This window comes from Dendropsophus ebraccatus, chromosome 2 (assembly GCF_027789765.1).
Source record: "Dendropsophus ebraccatus isolate aDenEbr1 chromosome 2, aDenEbr1.pat, whole genome shotgun sequence".
Classification (NCBI taxonomy): domain Eukaryota; kingdom Metazoa; phylum Chordata; class Amphibia; order Anura; family Hylidae; genus Dendropsophus; species Dendropsophus ebraccatus.
The window spans coordinates 189,582,008-189,596,330 of NC_091455.1; the positions used below are offsets into that span (position 1 = coordinate 189,582,008).

At 45.6% G+C, this 14,323-nt stretch overlaps 1 protein-coding gene across 3 annotated transcripts in view; it reads left to right on the top strand.

Annotated features, from left to right (window-relative positions):
- WDR37 (WD repeat domain 37) overlaps window positions 1-14,323 on the top strand; it is a 110,028-nt gene that overhangs the window by 28,073 nt on the left and 67,632 nt on the right. The window contains exons 1-2 of one of the 3 annotated variants that reach the window (XM_069958926.1): window positions 37-123; window positions 13,325-13,502. In XM_069958926.1, the coding sequence (XP_069815027.1) occupies window positions 13,365-13,502 (138 nt within the window). In that variant the 5' untranslated portion in view covers window positions 37-123; window positions 13,325-13,364. Of the gene's footprint in view, window positions 1-36; window positions 124-3,449; window positions 3,547-13,324; window positions 13,503-14,323 lie in introns of those variants that run through there. The other 2 variants (XM_069958927.1, XM_069958925.1) reach the window with 2 other exon arrangements.

Sequence of the window (14,323 nt, forward strand, 5' to 3'; positions counted from 1 at the left end):
TGGGTGGAGTTTTCTGCTTCTCATGAATATTGAGGACTACAGGGCTCATGCACATAACTGACGGGGCTACTTATTGTCCATGTTATTCAGGAGGATATCTCTGGATCAGCTGTTCAGAACAATGTAAGTGATAGATCATTCTGTTCAGCTTCTCTGTCACTAGTTTATGCTACCCTGAGATAGGACATCATAATTATACTGACAGAGTCCCTTTAAGACTTCAACAAGGCCGTATCTATCTATATCTTGCTTACATACCTGCCATTAGGAGATGTCTTCTAGTAGTGCTGCACTGGTGGCATTACTGTTTTTATTTTTTTTAAACTTTCCTAGAAACCATTATAACATAGCGATATTGTTCTAGACGTAGAGGGTAAAAAACAGTGACTGTTCTGTAAAGCTTGACGAGACTTGAAGAGGCCTCTGCGTGTATATGTTACATTACAGAGGTGGGATCCAGCCCTTTAACTGGATTATGCAGTGATGTATTTGGCCGCATTCCTTCCCCAGGCGTGCACTCACAGCCGCGTCCTGTTTGGGAGACGTCACTTTGACTCACGCATTCTGGAGTCTTTTTAAGTCTTTCCTGTACATGGGAACTTTTTCCTTCCTAGTGACCAGATTATTTTTTTTTTTTTCCTAGAGGATGGCTTTTATAAACAGCAGAGGTCCCTGACCAGCCATAGCTTATTCAGTAGACTGAACACTGGTAGGCCGACCTTTCAGGTGCCGGAGATAGTGATGCAGTAAGGCTCAATTCACACGTGACAGGAATGCTGCAGATGTTTTAATTCAGATTTCATAGGTATAATCCATAGCTGATTACTGTATCATACAGGTAGAGTAGAGACAGTATATACAGGTTATTCAGATGCTGTGGAATTGTCCATAAGTAAGTATAAGCATGCTGCACATTAATGGATTCTCAGATCTGTTGTACTAGGTTAGGTGTGTAGTTTTCACCACTGTCAATGTATCAATGGGGAAATCCCTAAGGAAAATCCATATTTAACACATGCAAAAAAACAACAACTTATGATATGTCGTAGCGGTACATCAAAAGTTATGTTCAGTTGGAGTCTGAGCCCATCTGATCGGCAGGATGAGTGGGGAGGGGAACACATAGCTTAACGCTTCTCCTCTATCTGCTTATTGTGTGCACAACCAGGATGGTCCCATAGACATTGGCATGGGCACAGAACTGGCAGAGAACATGCTTACCACACACTTCTTCTAGCTCTTTTTTTTAAATCACTGATCACCCAGACATTGACCAATCATGTCCCTATGACATGTCAAAAGTTTTTTTTTTTTTAAGTGATTGTGATTCTTTGACATTGGAGGCATTTTAGGTGCCATACCTTTTGTAAAAAGCGACTCTGTACCCACAATCTGCCCCCCCCCCAAACCACTTGTACCTTCAGATAGCTGCTTTTAATTTAAGATCTGTCCTGAGGTCCGTTCGGCAGGTGATGCAGTTATTGTCCTAAAAAAACAACTTTTAAACTTATAGCCCCGTGCCCTACGGGCGTGGCCTAGAATTTCTGTGCCCTAATTTTGCACCACCCCTCCTTCCCTCCTCCCCACGCTCTTCATCATTAAGAATGCCACTGGAACATTTTCTCCATGCTGAACATTTGCACAGGTGTCTTAACGATCCAGCCCATGTGCTGGGCTGACACAGGTGAGGAATACTATGCAATCTGTCTGGAGCATTCCTAATGATAAGGAGGGCGGGGAGGAGGGACAGAGAAGTGGTGCCAGCCTAATGCATACAAAATCTAGGCTGGCACCACTTTTTTTTTAGGACAATAACTGCCGAATGGACCCCAGGACAGATCTTGGATTAAAAGCAGCTATCTGAAGGTACAAGTGGTTTGGGGGGGACAGATTGTGGGTACAGAATAGCTTTAAACTTGAGTAGACACTAAGGGGGACATGTATTAAAAGGCGTAAATGCCTTTTTAGGTGCAGATGGGGCCAATCAGTGTAAAAACTATTTGCAAATAGTATTTTTGCGAGTATTTCTTTCGCAGATTCACCATCTCCACCACCTTCGCCAGTGGGGCGGAGAGGGGCGTTAAGGGGGGTACGGCAGCACACAAAGGGGGCTTAGCCTCCGGTGGGAAAATGATACTGAAACCTACGCCAGCTCTGAGCTCTTTCAAAATTTTCACATGGACGGGCTCTGTGTGCTCTGGACTTATGAACATGCAGTGCTCCTGAGCTGCGGGGACATTTGTAAGCGCGGTGTAAAAAAAAAAATTCCGGACTTACTTATTCATACGTCCTGCAAAGTTGACTGTGGTTGCGGATCCACGATCACCAATGAATTTATTGCCCGTTGATCTCTGTTGTGCTGTTCACACATTCAGCTTTTTAATGGTTTAGCAATCTGTTCCATGAACAATCCTAATGCGGATTCTGATTGGCTAATAGAAGTGTATGGAATCCGTGTTTTTCATGGATCAAATCTAAGCAAACAATTTTCTTTTTCTTTTTTTACCAATTCAACATTTTTGCAGATGCTTTATGGATGCAATTATGGACTATTTATTTATTTATTCATTTTTAGGGTATAAACCCACACACCGTATATGCAGCGTATTTACTGCTGCGATACGCAGCAAACTCGCAGTAGATTAGATCTAAATAACTGAACACAGCATGAAATCTGTACCAACAAATCTGCTGCGTATTTGTTGCATATCTGCTGCATATACGGTGTGTGGGTTTTATACCCTTAATGGTTTACGAAGGAAAAATAGCGGACTTATATGCAGACCTGAAAAATCACTGAATGTGTTAATGAGGCCTACGCTTTCTGCACCTGCAGCACTCCCTGTTCTTGTTATGCTGTCTGGTGACAGGAAGTTTTTTTTTTTTTGTCGTATTGGATGACAGCTGGGTAGTTTGTTTTAGAGAACAAGTTGACCAGTACACATGCTGGTGTTGGTTATGATGTTCACATGGCTAGCTGAGAAAGTGGTAGTCAGTGATGCACATGAACAGACTAATTATAAACATGACACCTTTCAGCTCTGTTACTGGAGCTTATGTGATCCCCCGCAGGCCTGTAGCACCTTCCGCACCCTTCCCCAGTCTGCCGGCCCCCATGCTGTTGCGCTGGCGGCCCTGCTCACCTACTCCTGAACTGCCTGCTCTCTCTGCCCCCTGCTGCCTCTACAGACTCTCCAGAGGCAGCGGGAGCAGGCGGCAGTGTGTGGCCGATAGCAGGGGATTCCTGTCAATATGATGGGGATCCCCCTTCATTACAGGGTGTTCCCCAGAGAGAGACAGGAGTGGGCGGCTCTTTAAACTTGCCACCCTGCTTATCTTAGCTGCGGGGGACACCCTGTAAAGAAGCGGGGATTCCACATCTTAATGAAGAAAATCTCTGCTTCTTTACAGGGTGTCCCCCGCAGCTGAGAGAAGCAGGAGCACGGTGGCAGAGTCTACTTGAAATGCAGTTTGCGTGTAGATTTCTTTGAAGAAATCTGTAGATTTCTGTAGATATTACTTTGAAGAAAACGTGTTGAACCCCAGGTGATAATAGAAAATCAAGTTCAGCCCTCTAGGGGGTCCACAATCGGATTAGTACAATATGGCAATGAGTTAGCGGGGCCAGAGTGTGTGATAAACACTTGGTAGGAATTACATGCATATCATTCTAGCTGCCATATAAGAAAAAACAAAATCGGCATTGAGAAGACAGCGTTACCACCTGACCGATGGGCTCTGTGCCACATTAACAGATATTTTAGAGAATACTTCATTGGTGAACAATTAAATTCAGTAAAAAAAAAAAAAAAAAAAAAAAAGTGCATTGTCGATAGTTTGTGGTCTTACATTGCTACTGCATCCAGCACTGTATATGATAAAGGAAACTGCAAACTAAACAAAATTGTTAGTAAAGACCTATGGAGAAAATTCCCCGTAGTCATAATAAGTATTACCGCATAGAGTAAGGGGTACCTGCACCCAAATTGAATATCGGACTAGTGGTCAAATAGCAAACAATGATCACCGACACATAGACCACTCTAGACTGTGTTGTTTGTTGGTGATCTTTGCAATGCAAATATTTATTCAGTGGTGTCCATCAAATTGTCACCGTCATTTCAAACAACTTCTCTCCATGTGATGGCCTATGCTGTCCTCTGGCTTTTAGGGGAATTCTGTCTAAAACCTGTGAACCAAAAAAAAAAAGAACAAAGGTGGGTGCAGTGCTTTATTCCAAGAGAGCTTGGACTGTGTACATACAATCTAAGCCTTTCTTTCTTCTTTAGAAAGGGTCCACATTGTGCCGTAAAGGTAAATCAAGGCTTTCATCTTATAGGTAAATATTTGTGTCCATAAAGCGAGTCTGTTAAAGCCGGTACCCACCTCCAAACCGCCAGTAACGTTTTGTACACTTCATCACGTCATGTGTGGTTAAGGAGTCGGCCTTTCTCCTGGCAAAAAAACAACTTTGATTCCCATGGAGCAGCAAGGTGGGGAATCAATGAGGCAGGGCTTAGACAATCCATGCCCTAGGCCTGCAGCACCTCTCTCCCCGCCTCCATCCATCACAGGGGTGTGCGGAAAGTGAAGAGAAGAGAGGATAGAGGCGCTGCAGGGCTACAGCATAGATGCTGTAAGCCCCGCCTTATTGACTTCCAGCTTTGCAACGCCACTGAAACAAAACCTATTTTTTGCCAAAATACTGGCCCCAGGAAAAAGGCATACCCTGGGATCGGACATGATGTATTGAAGTGTACGAAAAGGTACCGCTGGTTTGGGAGTGGGTACCAGCTTTTGCTTTTACCAGATTTGCTTCAATATGTACACAGAGCTGCCTCCTGACTGTAATCCCCTCCCCCTCCTTCATTTAATCATCATTAACAGCAGCAATTCAGAGTAGTAAAGGAATGGAAGTCCAGGTGTGAGTACTACGAGCAAACAGTCCAGCCCATAACTGTGCCCCATAGACGTGACTAGTAACAGCAGCGAGAGCTCTATAATCACCCTGCCATCACTCTGAATTTACAATTCTTTGGAAAGTACAGGTACCCTTTAATGTCCATTTACACAAGGTGGAGCCTACAATTTTGCATTGAACGGTTTCAGATCTTGAGCAGCCGAGGCGTGAGTCTGGACCCGTGGCTGCCTTCTAGACCCGAGTAAGGATTTCTATTGGAAGAAGGACTGCCCATAAGTTATCTTGAATATGTTGCACACAGCTATTAATCAGGATTATTGCTGGGTCCGGTGCCAGCTTCTGATTTCGTTTGGGGGCCGAGTGTGTTGTCTCTTAGATGTGGTCTGCCAAGTTCCAGCCGCTGTGTACTCGCTCATGTTTATTTAAGAATAATGCAATCAATACAATTCTTCTGATTCCCTTCATTGCCCTGAGCGCTTCTGGAGAAACAAACAAATCCGTCTCTTGTTAAGAACTTTTTATTTTTTTATTTTTTATTTTATTTTTTTTGCAATCTCATGTTTACACTCTGGTTTTAAGTGTATCAAATGGAAAATATAATGGATGACAACAGAGGCTTTCCTTTTTTCATATGTTTTTCCAAAGACTTCACTGGGAAAGATAATAATTCTTATTGTTTTTTACCTGTGTTACGTACTTTGCCAACAAAAAGTCCCATTGACGACAGTGAGACTACTAACAAAGTGTGTTATTATGTGAAAGCAGAGAGGATTGTTACACTTTGCATCCAGAAGACAGAGATGGTAGTAGTTCTAGCTGCCCATGTGATGCTGTGCTGTTGTATCATGGGATTAATGGCAGATTTAAAAGGGCGAGAGTGTAGATTAAAATGAAAAAAGTCAAGATGATGGTAGCAGAAGTCACATGGCCCTGCTATACAGTAATGAAATGTATGAATGCAGCCGAGCAGGGATGAAACGGATGACACTGCAGGGATAGTAATGGTGAATGTGTATTATAGGGGGAAAAAAAATTAATAATCCTGTAAATAACACTTGTGATCATTATTTTATGGCCGTATTTTTACCTTAAAAAAACATTGTGTGAACAAACTTTTAAAGGGGCTGTCTGGAGATACAAGTATTGTGGTAGTTGGTATAAAAAATGTTTTGTTTTTTTTTTTTGTTTTTTTTTTAAATCACCCACTGATCCCCTGATGCTGCATTACAATGCTCACCAAATCCTCAGTGATCTTATTCATGTTAATGTCCCAAGAAAAACCCACTCAGCCAGTCATTAGTTGAGGCAAGTTATCTCTGTCCCTAGTGATTGACAAATGACTTCAAAAAACATCATCTTTTTTTTTTCTTTTTTCCATGAGTACCTGGAAAGACCAAACATTACACAGTCAATTTTTCAACTTAACAGGGTACTCTGGGCAGGAGGCCAGAGAGGGGATGGATGAAAGCAATGAGGTCCATTTACCTCTATAGTTCCAGTGCTGGGGGTCCGCATTACGCTGCTCCCATCTTTGGACGCTTCCTGGCCTGAGACGGGGCTTGAGATGTGACGCTTCAAGCCCACTCACCCATTCAATTGCTGTGGCGGGGTCCCACCTCTGCTGCTTAATGGTTTAAAACATCATGTCTCAAGTCCTGTCTCAGACCAGGATGCTGGAACTTGGACCCCTGAGCAGCGTGATGCTGGAATTGGGGAGGTAAGTGATATTGTTTTTTATGCACCTCCTTCCCGGCCATATTGAAAAAAGCCTCCCGCCCAGAGTACCCCTTTAAATAGAAATTGTGGAAAGCATTATATCTCCTGTGGTGGTGCTTCCAGGGAATTTAACTCTCTTCTGGGTTTTCCCGTACAACACAGCTGTTTACATGAGTTACCAGTAATGGGACAACCTGGAAACCACTTATCAGGGGACCCAACTAAACATAAGGGATTTTGCTAAATGAACAGCCCTTTTACATAAAGTAGCTATGAAGATGCAACGAATATGAGAGTGGTGATGGCCTGAGCATAGGATAATCATCATATAAATGGATTCTTATAAGGAGGCAGGTTTAGTGTTCATTTTCTGACCTTAATTAAAAGAATCAATTGCGATCTTATTAGTATGGGCCTCCACCGGTGTCCTCTGTCTGAACCTATCTACATGACTTCAGTAATGTCATTTATTGCCATTTGTCTTCATTACTTGGGTTGTCTTTGCATATGTGAAAGGGGTTACGCCTGGGTTTATTTCCATACCAAATGTGCAGAAAGTCTGCCAATATTAGTTTTAATGTTTACAGTGTTTTTGGCATAAAAATAACTCTTAAAATTTTTTTTTGCTTCCATGCATCAACTGAGCTGCTGGGGTTGATTTAGCATAAAATTTGTCTCCTCCTCCCTCGGTCATACTGCCACGTTACTGCAAAAGCTCTGGTTCTCCCTGGACAGGTAGTGAGCAGGATCACTGTGCAGAGACCTGGTTAGGGGGAAACTGACTGAGCATGTGTGACCACCTGCACTAAGCTCAATAGGTGGACATGCACATTGCAGTACACTTTGAACATCAGGTGGCGCTATAGTGCAACAATAGCATATACAGTATGTATATTACTAATGCACAAAGCGCAGTTTGGTCTTGCCTGTTTGCCCTTAAATACCAAACCAAGCAGGTGCGTTTTGAGCTTGTTGTTAACGTGTTTGCGGACAGTATCTGTCTGATCTAGGTAACATGCCCCACAGAGGAAGGGGCTGCATAATGGAAGGTTATGGCACCTGCATATAGTCAGTATATTCTGCTGATCGGAGAGGATGGCCAGGAGTCCGGGGGCTTCTGTAGTTCTTTCATGTAACTGGAACCTGAATTGTTTAAAGGTCAGCAAGCAAATTGTAAAAGTTATTTTTATTTCATAGGCAGCCAGTAGAAGAAGTATGTCTGCCTGTAAATGTCATTGCACGTTACTGGATCATTTATCAGCATGCAGATGGCAGACAGTGGTTATTTCTTATGGTCTGTACCAGGGCTGCTTAAAGTGACTCCGTACTCACAATCTGACCCCCGCAAACCACTTGTACCGTCGGATAGCTGCTTTTAATCCAAGATCTGTCCTGGGGTCCGTTCGGCAGGTGATGCAGTTATTGTCATAAAAACAACTTTTAATCCGGCAGCGCTGTGTCTAACGGCCGGGGGCTTACATTTGTATATGCATTAGGCTGGCACACCCTCTCTGTCCTTCCTCCCCACCCTCCTCATTATTAGGAATACTCCAGGCAGATTGCTTCCTATTCCTCAGCTGTGTGTATATGGGCTGGATCGTTAATACACCTGTGCTCAAACAGCAGTAAATGTTCCTGGAGCATTCCTAATAATGAGGAGGGTGGGGAGGAGGGACAGAGAGGGTGTGCCAGCCTAATGCATATACAAATGTAAGCCCCCGCCGTTAGACACAGCGCTGCAGGATTAAAAGTTGTTTTTAGGACAATAACTGCATCCCCTGCTGAACGGACCCCAGGACAGATCTTGGATTAAAAGCAGCTATCTGAAGGTACAAGTGGTTTGGGGGTGTGTGTACTGTGTGTACTGTGGGTACACAGTCGCTTTAAACCTTTTCATTGTGGACCACAGGAGAGCCGACAGATCCTGTATACAACACCACACAGGACAGATCCTCTATACTACACAGGAGAGCTGACAGATCCTCTATACTACACAGGAGAGCTGACAGATCCTGTATACTACACCACACAGGACAGATCCTCTATACTACACAGGAGAGCTGACAGATCCTCTATACTACACAGGAGAGCTGACAGATCCTGTATACTACACCACACAGGACAGATCCTGTATACTACACTACACAGGAGAGCCGACAGATCCTGTATACTACATCACACAGGAGAGCTGACAGATTCTGTATACTACACCCCACGGGACAGATCCTGTATTCTACACCACACAGGAGAGCTGACAGATCCTGTATACTACATCACACAGGACAGATCCTCTATACTACACAGGAGAGCCGACAGATCCTGTATACAACACCACACAGGACAGATCCTCTATACTACACAGGAGGGCCGACAGATCCTGTATACTACACAGGAGGGCCGACAGATCCTGTATACTACACCACACAGGACAGATCCTGTATACTACACTACACAGGAGAGCCGACAGATCCTGTATACTACATCACACAGGAGAGCTGACAGATCCTGTATACTACACCCCACGGGACAGATCCTGTATTCTACACCACAAAGGAGAGCTGACAGATCCTGTATACTACATCACACAGGACATATCCTCTATACTACACAGGAGAGCCGACAGATCCTGTATACTAAACCACACAGGACAGATCCTGTATACTACACCACACCCCACAGGACAGATCCTCTATACTACACCCCACAGGACAGATCCTCTATACTACACCCCACAGGACAGATCCTCTATACTACACCCCACAGGACAGATCCTCTATACTACACCCCACAGGACAGATCCTCTATACTACACCCCACAGGACAGATCCTCTATACTACACCCCACAGGACAGATCCTCTATACTACACCCCACAGGACAGATCCTCACTACTACTCCGCACTGGAGAGCCGACAGATCTCTATACTACTCCGCACAGGAGAGCAGACAGATCCTGTATACTACATCACACAGGAGAGCCGACAGATCCTGTATACTACATAAGGGTGGGTTCAGACTACAGAATTCTTGCGGATAAATTCAGCGGAATTCTGTCGCCTGTACGTGCTCATAGCCGCGCCTTTCCGCTGGCTCCACGGACACTATTCTGTGTGCCGGCTGATTCCACATTCCACCGAAAGAATTGACGTGATGTGGTGTCCATGGAGCCGGTGGAAAGGCGCGGCCGTGAGCACGTACAGGTGACGGAATTCTGCAGAATTTATCCGTGAGAATTCCGTAGTCTGAACCCGCCCTCACACAGGAGAGCTGACAGATCCTGTATAATACATCACACAGGACAGATCCTCTATACCACACCGGAGAGCTGACAGATCCTGTATACTAAACCACACAGGGTAGATCCTCTACACTGCACAGGAGAGCTGACAGATCCTCTATACTACATCACACAGGAGGAGAGCTGTCACACTACACCTATGTGTACAGACACTGTGATACACTTGTATTAGCAGTACACCTTTACAGTATATTGTGACTTTGTGATCGTAGGTCACCGATTGTCGTCTTGCTAGTAAAATCTTGGACGTCATCCACTTTTCCGCTCCAAGTAGAATCACCTGCATATTTTGCTGATATTATAGACAGGAAGTTTGTGACTATAAATTGAGCCATGCTTTAATGTCTTCATATTTTGCCAGGAAACCTGAGGCGTTCGGTGTTGATGGGCTGCATTTAGCAGGGATGTTATTAGCACTCCTTGTGTGCAGCAGAGCCCAGAGCCATACCTGCTCCTTGTAGAGACACGTCTCCGCTATGCACGGTATATAGGGACTGCAACTCTTAGCAACCGCTTGTGTCATTATTTGTTGGGAAGTGCGGGCTGCAGCGTTCATTCTGGACTGGGGAATGTTCTGCCATTAGAAAGAAACACGTCGGGCACATTCTATACTATTCCAGCCCTTGTGTGTGTGCTCAGCTGATCCCTGGTATTTAGCCTAGTCATTCACATTCTGCATATACCCCCTCCCCTGTAAAAGGTACATAACACATCGGAGACTCTGTTTGAGTGGACGGGATCAGGTAACCTCACATGCATAGACCCTTCAGGTTGTCATTTCTATGCAAAATGTCTGTTCTCTAATAGGCGGCAGAATGAAAGTGTCCTGTAGTGCCATACACAGTATAACATTTGGGCCTAGGCTCTTAAAGGGGTCTTCTATTGAGGCACTTGTGAAGCCACCTTAAAGTGTCCCCAACACTTTTGATATTTCAATTATTGTTTATTTTTTAAGCGTCTTTGATCCCAAAGGGCTGTACATACAGTAAGGGGTTAGCATACAGAAGGTGACATTCAAATAGAGAAAAAGACCAATATTTTTCTGCTCTATGTGAATACAATGTCTTATTTGTTCAGGGTTATGAAGGTAAGTATTTGCATTGCTGGAGGTGTTCCTGGCAGCCTGGGAGTTTCTGTCCTTGTGCAGGAATCCCTTGCCATAGCAGAGCCGTCTGTCCCCCTGGCCATAGCAGAGCTGTGTGTGTGTGTCCCTGGCCATAGCAGAGCTGTCTGTGTGTCCCCCCCCCTGGCATAGCAGAGCAGTGTGTGCCCCCATGGCCATAGCAGAGCCATCTGTGCCCCCCCCCTGGCCATCGCAGAGCAGTGTGTGTCCCCGTGGCCATAGCAGAGCCGTCTGTGTCCCCCCCTGGCCATAGCAGAGCCATCTGTGCCCCCCCTGGCCATCGCAGAGCCGTGTGTGTCCCCGTGGCCATAGCAGAGCCTTCTGTGTCCCCTGGCCATAGCAGAGCCGTGTGTGTGTGTGTGTGTCCCCTGGCCATAGCAGAGCCGTCTGTGTCCCCCCTGGCCATAGCAGAGCCGTCTGTGTCCCCCCTGGCCATAGCAGAGCCGTCTGTGTCCCCCCTGGCCATAGCAGAGCCGTCTGTGTCCCCCCTGGCCATAGCAGAGCCGTCTGTGTCCCCCCTGGCCATAGCAGAGCCGTCTGTGTCCCCCCTGGCCATAGCAGAGCCGTCTGTGTCCCCCCTGGCCATAGCAGAGCCGTCTGTGTCCCCCCTGGCCATAGCAGAGCCGTCTGTGTCCCCCCTGGCCATAGCAGAGCCGTCTGTGTCCCCCCTGGCCATAGCAGAGCCGTCTGTGTCCCCCCTGGCCATAGCAGAGCCGTCTGTGTCCCCCCTGGCCATAGCAGAGCCGTCTGTGTCCCCCCTGGCCATAGCAGAGCCGTCTGTGTCCCCCCTGGCCATAGCAGAGCCGTCTGTGTCCCCCCTGGCCATAGCAGAGCCGTCTGTGTCCCCCCTGGCCATAGCAGAGCCGTCTGTGTCCCCCCTGGCCATAGCAGAGCCGTCTGTGTCCCCCCTGGCCATAGCAGAGCCGTCTGTGTCCCCCCTGGCCATAGCAGAGCCGTCTGTGTCCCCCCTGGCCATAGCAGAGCCGTCTGTGTCCCCCCTGGCCATAGCAGAGCCGTCTGTGTCCCCCCTGGCCATAGCAGAGCCGTCTGTGTCCCCCCTGGCCATAGCAGAGCCGTCTGTGTCCCCCCTGGCCATAGCAGAGCCGTCTAACCTCTCGCAGTACCAGCTGTCAGATATTCTATCACAGACGCTGGTACGGCTTCTGTCAGTGACCAGTTCTATGCCGGGTGTCAGATCTCTGTAGCGATTGGCTAATTGTTGTTTCCGTCTCTACCGGGATCCTAGTAAATTCTGCGGATGCTTTGCATAATCTGAACTTAATCTGAATCTCATTTAGTAAATCCTCCTTTACATCACATTGAGTAGCTAGTGCGGCCATATGCTTTATGCTGTCGCTCATGTAGGTGTCTAACTGGTTACACAGACGATCATCGCCTGTGTACAAAACAAAACCTGGGGAACAACTTGGTAGCCCCAATATTTCATATGTCCGGGGTCTGCACCAATTGCTTAGGGCGACATGACATGGGTGCACTGTAAAGTAGCAGCAGTCTGCGCCAGTCCGACCATAAGGCTCCATAGGAATCTTTTTGATGCCTTTTAATAAAGAGTTCCTTTAATAGAGGGTATCCAGACTTAGAAAAACATGGCCACTTTATTCTAGAAACAGCCCCACTCCTGTCCTCAGTTTGGATGTGGGGTTTTGCAGCTCAGTTTCTTAGAAGTGAATTGAGCTGAATTGTAATACCACACATAACCATGGGGTGGTGCTGTTTTTGAAAGAAAGCAGCTATGTTTTTCTAATCCTGTATAACCCCTTTAAGTCGGACTACTCATCCAGTAGTTTTCTGTAGCCAGACAGATTTGCTCAGGTGATGACTCCATTGGATGCTTTAATGTTGTCACATAGGACACATAGTAAACAGTGAAGATTCTTTTCAGTAAGAGTGCCTTAGTTTTGCATGATCTTCATAATTTATGCCTTAAAGGGATTTTACTATGCTAAATATCACGAAGCATTGAATGTCTTCCTATGCAAATCCAGAAAACAGTCGGAGGGGGGTGTTATGCATGTATGTATATATATAACACCTGTCATTGTATTCAAACCTTACTTCTTTAGTGTTGGGTAGGTTTGCATTCTGGTAAGCGAGTTTCATTGCCATTGTTATGTTGCATCTATCTTTACGTGCTTGTTTTTTGTTGAAACAAACAGGGCCTTGTGTATTGTGATGGCCTGTGAGAGTTGTACATGGCAGCCAGTCAGAGTTTGAGATTTTAATGAAATCCTCTTATTTTTCTCTAGTTTTTCTTCCATCCTGCTGGGAACCACAAAGTGAGGAGGGATGCCCACCGAAAGCGGAAGCTGGGCGGCTGCGCGGCAAACTAAGCAGAAGCGCAAGTCCAACAGTCTGACCCTGAAGAGGACAAACAGCTCGGAGCAGGAGCGGCCCAGCCTGCATCGGGAACTGCTGGAAGGACAGGTAATAGGGAATACGAGGAACAACTGTTAACTGAATAACTTACAAATAGATTGTTCTGAAAGAAAAAAAATCACGTTAGTTTCTGTCTTTTGTCTTCTATTTCTATGGAGACTGTGAAGGTTTCATGAATGGTGGGCTTATGCAGCTTCTCCTTTGTTGGAAGCTGACTCACCTTCCTATTCCCAGAGCAGGAAAGGTATCATCAGGTTACCGACATTGTCTCTACATATATGTAGTGGTGCTTTAAAGTTTGTCAACCCTTTAGAATTTTCTATATTTCTGAATAATTGTGACCTGAAAGTAGATGTTTTCCCGGACTTTCTAAGGCTGCATCCATCATCTTCAGCCACCAGTAACTCTCTTCTTCGAAGGTCTTCAGAAATCTCCTTTGTTCAGGCCGTGATACACTTCCACAAATGTGTTCTGAACCTCGGACTTTACAAGAGTACCTGGTGTGGGGAAAACCTTTTGACATGGTAAAAGTTTTGATTGTTTGGGTTCTGAGTGTTCAGGCCATGATTGACCCGAGAGAAGTCCGCGCTCCACGTGCTCTGTTATGCGACCTGGACCGCCGCATAATGTCTATGTGGGCCGACCAGGTTGGTAAAAGACGTGCAGATTTCTCCCGAATACTCAGACCCCAATTACAGTGCCCATTTAATAGATGCCAAAAATGGGATCCCCATTTCGGAAATTATGTTGATTTCCAGTGGTAAAACCTCCTGCAGTCATACTCTTATCCCCTATCCTGTGTACACGTATATAGAGGATAAGTGTAGCTGGTGAGTTCACTCCTTTAATTCATGTATTTTCATCTTGAA